The following is an 8,093-nucleotide window of genomic DNA, read 5'->3' as shown; positions in this document are numbered from 1 at the left end:
TTTTTGAGTGATGAAAATCATTTTTCTGCATTTAGTGATCCCTGTCATCAGCTTATTGTTTCTCATCTTCTTCTAAGTCAAACTGGACGGCATCCATGAGAATTTGAACATTCTGTAACATGCCCTTAATGCACTCCACCACATAGGCCTACTCCATGTCCCTAAAACACATACGCCCCTTCATGGACATCCAATTTACATTCCAACTTGCAGGCCCATCCGCAAACTGATGTGTCACAATGGCCTCCTGTCCATATGATTTCAATTCAAGCATCTGCATACACATCCTTCATTCAGAGCGGTCAGGCTTTTTGGTGAATAAAATAGGAGCATGCAGTACGTGGCTGTATACATTATGGTGCATTAGCTTGTGTTCTACATATCAAAGTCTGGATGTGGGCGCAGCCATCAATAGTATTGTGCTCTCTAATCTATAACTTCAGTTCAATCCCCCATGTGCGGCAGCAACTTCCTGTTCTGGTTTTTCAATCGATTGTCTCTGACATTTGGGAAGGAGAAGCTAAAGAGATTCATCAAAACTATTTCTAAAACCATAAATTCAACAATGGATTACAGATCATTGGTGAACTAGAACAAACTGAAGTTTAAGGACATTTTTTCATTTTTCAGACTGTACTTCATTACACTTCAGGCTCATTAGTGAATATTAGCCTGTCAATCAGAGGCAGCGGCATAAAACCAGAAAAACAAACCATCAGTTATGTTGGCTAGTGTGGCAAATGTTGCTGATGGTGGCACTATGATCTGCTCTAGCAGAATGTATTCCTGCTGATCTATAACATAGAGTAATTATTAAGTGTTTATTATATTACTTTTGATAAAACATACATACCCTGCTACAGTCACACACATATATACCCATGAGCCAGGTCTAGACACATGGCACAGTAGCTGCAAATCCTAATCTCAGTCATTTTCAGGCCTCTCCAACTTGAAACTGGACTCTTTCCTTTCCTCTAAGCCATTTCATTCATTTTACTGAGTGTGCTCTTGAACAGAGGCTACAGCTTTGGCGTGGTGTCCCAGACTGTCAGATTTGGGTAAACTGATCCTGCCTCCCTGTTCTGTCTCGGAGCCCTGGCCTGATCAGGAAAACACCCATGACAGTTTGGCTAGCGGCCTTGCTAAGAAGTGAACTCTATTTAAAATAGCAACATTGCAAATTAGTGTTTGAAGGTTTCAACATGAGAAAAGACACTGCTCTCCCTTTGAGCTGCAGTTCAAACTTTACACAAGCTCCCAGAGTGGTATCGGACACTAGCAGGAGAGGCCAACCCTCCCAACCCTCAGAAAACCTGCTTTCCATCGAGAGGGCATGGCGCAGCATTTCAGCCCGGGCTAATCAGCCAGTAAGAAGCAGGCTGGGATACATGTGGACCCAGTCTGGCAGATCTGCTTGCATGCGTGTGCACATGCACATGCACACAAATGAGGACCTGATATATCAGAGAGCATGCTGAGGAATTAATCGGACCACACCCTGTTCCCTTGTCCTCAGCTGTGACTGACCAGGAGACAGGAAAAGGTCAAACCCATTGGTCAGGATGGGAGGATTGGTAGAGTTGGTTTAACCTTTGACCTCCCAGTTAGATGTACGAGGAGACATCTGACATCCAGGTCTGAAAGGTCACTTTCTCTCAGCGTAGCTTAGTGAATCCTCTTCCTCTGCAGCTGCTCCCTTTACTGCGTCACATTCTCAAACTAAATCTGAGCGCAGTGAACCGACGGAAGTGTTAACATCAAGGAGAAACAGAGAGTTAGAGGGGGATGGCTGACGGAGATGGAGAGGGGGACTTTGCGAGTCCACAACAGCCGTTTCCCCCCTCTTGCCTGGGGCCCAGTGTAGATGCGGTGGACCCAGCCCCAGACGCCACTCCATGGTTTGGCAGCTCTACATTTCAGCCCTCTCACTGTTTCCAGCTGAACCAGCTCCCATGCAAACACATGGGCAACTGGTGGGTTTTCTTATTTAGTTGTCGGTCAAAAGTGCTTAATAATATTCAAAAAGACAGTGCGACATATCATCCCATGCTAGCCAAAATATGATCCTCATCTTTTTTTTTTTTTTCCCCCGTCTTCCCAACATTTTCCCCTCCACAGTTTGGGAATAGAGCATGCAGATGAAAAGGAACAGATATACAATGGTGCAATCTTGAAAAAAGTTTGGCTGACAGTTATTAAAGTAATGGAGCAGACTAAGAAGAGGGCAAGTACAGAGCAAGGAGGACAGCAACTGCCTTTCAGGAGACTGGAGGAGGAAATATTTCAAATACAATGGCCTGTAATGCAGCATAAAGCACAAGCAGTGATGTGGCGTATGACTTACTCAGATTGATATGTCCTTGCAAACCCAAATGCTCTCATCCCTGCCTCAGCTTTTTGAAGTTAAATAAACAGTGTGTCACAAGATCCTCCACATACCACCCAAGTGCAGTGTGTGTGAGAGCCTCTGTGTGTGTCCACAGTACGTGTGTCTACGGCTTGATTTGTGAGTCTGCATGCATACTTACTGTATGCGTGGACACTGAGGGACGGATCCTGTGTGCTAGCGTGCACAGGAATGTGTGCGAGCGTACAACAAACGAGCGTGGATGTGTGTGACATGTCTGTAATGACAATGGCGGGTGACAAATAACGCTGACGCACACTGTCCGTGGTCCTTAATAAAAAAGCGTCGGTGCTTTGAACATTTTAATTAAACTAAGCAGGACCATCCCCACCCAGGCCTCGACGATGAGCTATGTACATTTGAAGACAAACAAGACCATCTTTTACAGGGTAGACATCAAATACATGTCTTTTTTATGTCATCCTGGGCCTGCATGTTGACTTTCATTATTTCTAAAATCCATCTGGAATTTTGATGGGCATGTTTTGAAGGAAAAGGCCTTGAAACCACAATGCAGGGATGTCTTGAAACAAAGGTCTCTGTGGTTTTGTCTGTTTCTCGTGGTCAACAACAGCCTGGCAGTCTCACTGCTCAGATAGCTCATGTCTGTAATTTTAGTTTATGCCATCATTATTACAACACATTACCCATTTTTCATGCAGTTTGTTGGAAATATACTGAGCTGAAGGTTCGAGTGTTCTTTTAAGAAACTGTGCAAAGCCTATATGACATTTAGAGAGAAGAGGAAGGGGTTCCTTATAGTCATGGCAAAGCAGACAGAGCAGTGTTTGCTGCAGAGAAATGCATTTTTCTAATGACACTGAAGTTGTGTCATTAAAAAAAGGGGGTAAGGTTAATATGACTATGGTCACCTGGTCAAAATAGCAACTGTCGTTACATTTGTCAAACAATATTAGACTTTTTCCTCATTAACTCTACAACTTAAGTGAAATTTTGATTTAAAAAAAAAAAAAATGAAAAAAGACTTGTGAATTGAAGCCTAAAAACAAGAGTCACCCTGTTCCAACACATGTAAGTTGTGTTGATTAAAAAAGAAAGGTCAGGTAAAATTGAAGACCAAAGTTGCCTTTATCAAAAGAACACTTCACACAATATTAAACTTTCTCGCCCTTAACTCCAGAAATGTAGTGGAATTCAAAATGTAAATAAAACTATTGGTCTGTCAATCAGTAGACTCCTACAATTACACTTAAATGTGAAGCAGTTGCACAAAAACACTTATTACAAAATATCAAGAGGGTGATTTTAATTCAAAGTGACAGGATGGAGAAAAAAAGCAATGAATTCCATTGCATCATCTTCTTCTGAAGCTTCCCCTTCGTTTCATTTCACACATAAATAAATTCTTAAATCCTCAGTCAGGGTTAAATCTGCAGTCTGGATTTCTGTCTTGATGTTGTCCCCCATCACAGTGAAGGTTTGTCTCCCTGTCCCTGAGTTCAGCAGTGTCTTGTTGCCACCAGAGGGAGTCATCTTAGTCAAATAATAGCTCCCAAAGGACTTGACTCTGGAGTCTGAACATCTGCTCAAAATTCACATCACCCAGACTTAAGCCAAAGTAATGGGACATATTGATGTTTTGTTTATGTTGTTTTGCTCATGCATTGCACTGTTAATCAAAGTGACTGACAGAGCCTCCCTGACACATCGTTATCATGACGCCAGTTCCTTATTATTGGTCATTATTAGTCATGCAAAAGTCATTTTTATTCACACACACATGGAAAGCCGTTCCTCGTCTGTTTGACTTTATGGGGCTTACTGTTGTGGCTGGGCCCATCCGGGGAGCCCACACTGGTGGGGCAATACCAAATGTTGCAAGCGACAAGCACCAGCTGAGCCTGGGATACAGGCCTATAAAAGGCCATTTCACTTGGTTCCTTTTAGTTTTCTGTACAACAACTACACGTGTTGAGCGCAGTCTGGAAGCCCGTCCCATTCCCTGCATATCCATGCTGGAGGAGGAGGAGGAGGCGTGTAGCCCTTTTGTGTTACCTGTATTAGAGTACCTGGCTGTTGTAAGTCAGAAACATGGACTGAGCTGAAGGTGTCTTCAAAGAATAGAGACAGCGAGCGACGCGCAAAAAGGGTTTAAACAAAGCGAAGTGCACAGGCCGGCAGGGCGCTGCGGTGAGGGCAAATCGGCTCTTTTTCCTTTCTACCTGCAAGGCGCAGGAAATGGGAATTGTTAATTAGATTCTACCGTGAAAGTAAGGACGAGTAGGAGGTACTTCCTCCAAGAACTCATTCACCTTTCAAGTCCGACCCTCTCTCGAGTTTCATTTTGGAGTTGTTAGCCACCTTTCAGGTCGACATCAGCATCTCACCTGTGCCGCTGGACCATGGATTTCACACGGTCGAAGATTTCAAAAGCGCTTCAGCTTGATGTCGCGGAAAACAGGCGGTATACGTGCATCTGGAAGGGTTAGGAAACCTGCCAATGTGAACGGGAAAGTGTGACCACTTCATGTTACAGTGCATGGCCTCTGGACAAAGTGGGAACGACCATGCACAAACCCCTCCGAAAGCGGAGTCTCTACGTGTTCCTGTGTTTTGGCATCATCTACCTCAGACTTGGGTGAGTTTTTATTACCTGTGATTCATGCGTAGACTCACATGCGCAAACCTGAGTATCAAACCCATTGCGACACTCCGACGAATAAACTCTTTTACAGGAAAGCATCGAGTGCCCTCTGACCCCCGATTAAAGAACCATGTTATTTAAAAAAAAAAAAAAAACAGTTTTCAGCAGGTGTATTTAAAAAAACAAAGAAGAAGATTTTAATCATTACATTCAGACGCCTGCACCTTAATGTGTTGTGCGTAAAAGCTGCAGATCAGGTCTCATGCCAACAGACAACATGATCGATTCGTATTCGCTGTCAGAGGGATATTAAGTTCACCTCAGGAGAGTCCTGCTCCTTTGTCGCACAAGATAATTTGAGCCGCTGTCTCTGCTCCAGATCCAGCTCACCCCTGCATACCTTCATTAATAGCGGCAGACTGAGTTGTATTTCCACATTCCATTGCCCAGACGGAGTTTTTACCTGTTTTGCAATACTTCACCTTGATGTATAAACACAGAAGGACTTCAGTCCCTTCCTACTCTCCGCAGTCCCTACAGCAGCACTTCTCAAACCCGATCATATCAGGAGCCCCACACTGAAATCATGACAATCATGCAGGGAGTTTTTTGATTGTTTGGCATTTCACGCTCTGCACGTTTAGTTATGTTTAGTTGTGAAACGCTTGTGGTGGAGAGTAAAATGAAAACATACCTATTCTTGATGGTGACTCCCTGAAACTGGGACTGTATCTGAACTATACATGAAGCTATAGTAAGCCCTGGTGGCTTAGTTGGAGGCAAGTATGCAACAGTCCATACCTGACAAATGATGAGGCGCTGCAGGGTAAACTGCGCCAAATCAACACAAGTCACAGAGTATTCATCAGTAGTTGTTTACTGCGCAGCCTCTCATGCACCACTGCGTTTTCTCTGTGGAGTAACTGCAGCCATGCGCATGAAACAACCAGGAGTTATTCACTGAAATATAAACAGGTGATAGGCTACACCCCATTTTTTTCCCTCTTGATAAAATAAAAATGATAAAATCCATGGATACCACGATAAGCCTGTTGTTCCATATTCCACTGTATGCTCCTGCAGCAGCAGTGAATCAAACAGAAGAGTGTCAGCCCTCCCTGCGAGAACCTCAAGTGGAGTGAAGCGTGTAACTGACTTCAAGTTCCGCAGATGTTCATATCACATGACAGTAGCTCCAATATGGTGGGTGGGTGGTGGTGGTGGTGGGAGGGTGTTCACCTATCTCCGTGTTTACTAAGCCCGAGCATTTAGCTCATTCCTTCCATCCTTTTTTTCCCTCCCCCCTGGCTAAATCTTTCATGGTACCCTCTTCATTTACAATGGCTGGAGCCTGCAGGTGTTGAGTGAGAGTCACGATGCTGAGGCGATAAAAGCTCTCCACTCACTCAGCCCTGCGACCAAATCTCCACAAGTATTTTATTTCCCTGCACAGATCCAGGCTCGGGCTATTTTTATACCTTCACCTTTACATAGTTTTTTTTTTTTTTTTTAAGCAGTGCTGCAATTTGAGTAAATTATTATACAACTTTACAGCAACAGGGTCACAAAATGAGTATCAAACACCATCAGAGCGCAGCAGACAGCAGAAATGCTGTAGACGCCTATAGCGATATTATAGTCACACCACAGGATGTAATCAGGTCAGTGAGAGCCGTTTGAGGACCACAACATGCTTTATGTCTCTAAAGAGATATTATAGGAGCACTTGCTACCACAGGATATAATACCTACTGTATATACTGTAAGAATATTGTAACAATATTATAGCCTACTGAGATAAGAGAAATTATTTTCACAATCACTCTCACATAGTCGCATATGCAGGAATGTGACGAGAATCATTTCTGTCGTATTATAAAGACTTCTGTGCGTTAATGTGACACCAAGTTGTTGATTGTGAACGTCTCATCCTGACAAAGAAATGTGCTGATTTTTATTTTTTATTTTTTAATACCTGGAGCTGTGATGATGGTGTGAGGCTCAAACAGCCCAGCGTCTATGTTTGTTTATTTTTGGCTGGATGGTGGGCTGGTGGTGGTGGTGGTGGAGGAGGAGGAGGAGGAGGGGGGTGGAGGGAAGGTGGGGTGGGGTGGGGTGGTGTGGGGGGGGGTGATGATGATGAATGAAACCTCCTGCACGTCCAACGAGGATCGGATCAGTGTCACCCTATTGTCCCGTTGTGGCAAAGTGGGCGGATAGCAGTGTCTCTCCCTGCCCAATGGCAGGCACGACTCTCATGAGAGTGGAGAGAGGCACTTTTCTGCCATGCAAAATCCCTAAAACCATCATCATTCCGGCTCGGGAACCCACAGTACTGTGTAACAGCCTCCGCCGCTGAGAGATGACAGAGCCAATCTCAGCGCACACACGGCCCTGGGAGCTTGGAGCTGCGTAGAGCCGCCGCACCAAAGACACGGAGACGCGCAGCACCTCTTTTTTGATTTTGTGCGAAAAGGGACTTAAAGCCGTGAATTAAGCTTTTTTTTTTGTTTTGTTTTGTTTTGTTTTGTTTTTTTCATCCTGTCCGCGCCTTCTCAGTCAGTCCGAACGTGGCCATTTGCTCAATGTCATCATGATCATCTTCTCGTCGCGCAGTGTACTGCTGTCAGTCTACTACCCACAGATCTTCCTGATCCTGACGAGTGGCAGCTACCTGTAAGTTTCAGCCAATTAACGGCTCCTTAATTCACTTCAAAGAGAGGCGCTCATCCTCAGCGGCACAAAGACGCGCGGCTGTGGTTCCGCTCCTGTGTCGGACTGTATCTCCCCTCTCCTTTAGCCTTTACACGCCGGGTGTGAGATGAATTTCCTTTAGTTTTCCGCGTCCACAGATTGGAGACTCAGCTCAAGTTGTTTATATTGTGCCATTAAACTAACGGGAGCAGGCGGAACAGACGTGCAACTGTCAGTGAATTGAATTGAATGCTACAATGCGTTTCACGCACTTTCTAATGTTATACACGCGTGGAATCTCTCAGAGGGCGCTCATCCGTGGAAACGTCGCCGGGGGAAAACGATCCACGTGGGAACAAACTAATTAGGCGAAAGCCTGAAGGC

The 8,093-nt window shown here is 44.6% G+C and overlaps 1 protein-coding gene across 2 annotated transcripts in view; it reads left to right on the top strand.

The window, feature by feature from the left end:
• The first annotated feature begins 3,560 nt into the window (after positions 1-3,560).
• wnt7bb (wingless-type MMTV integration site family, member 7Bb) overlaps positions 3,561-8,093 on the top strand; it is a 31,712-nt gene continuing 27,179 nt past the window's right edge. The window contains exon 1 of one of the 2 annotated variants that reach the window (XM_071493231.1): positions 3,561-5,009. In XM_071493231.1, the coding sequence (XP_071349332.1) occupies positions 4,939-5,009 (71 nt within the window). In that variant the 5' untranslated portion in view covers positions 3,561-4,938. Of the gene's footprint in view, positions 5,010-7,118; positions 7,692-8,093 lie in introns of those variants that run through there. The other variant, XM_071493223.1, reaches the window with a different exon arrangement.

This window comes from Trachinotus anak, unplaced genomic scaffold, assembly GCF_046630095.1.
Source record: "Trachinotus anak isolate AG129_WGS33_773 ecotype Australia unplaced genomic scaffold, CSIRO_AGI_Tana_v1 ptg000002l, whole genome shotgun sequence".
In the NCBI taxonomy this organism is placed as follows: Eukaryota; Metazoa; Chordata; class Actinopteri; order Carangiformes; family Carangidae; genus Trachinotus; species Trachinotus anak.
Note: the sequence above shows the minus strand (reverse complement) of the source record. Positions and strands in the feature narration are given on the sequence as shown.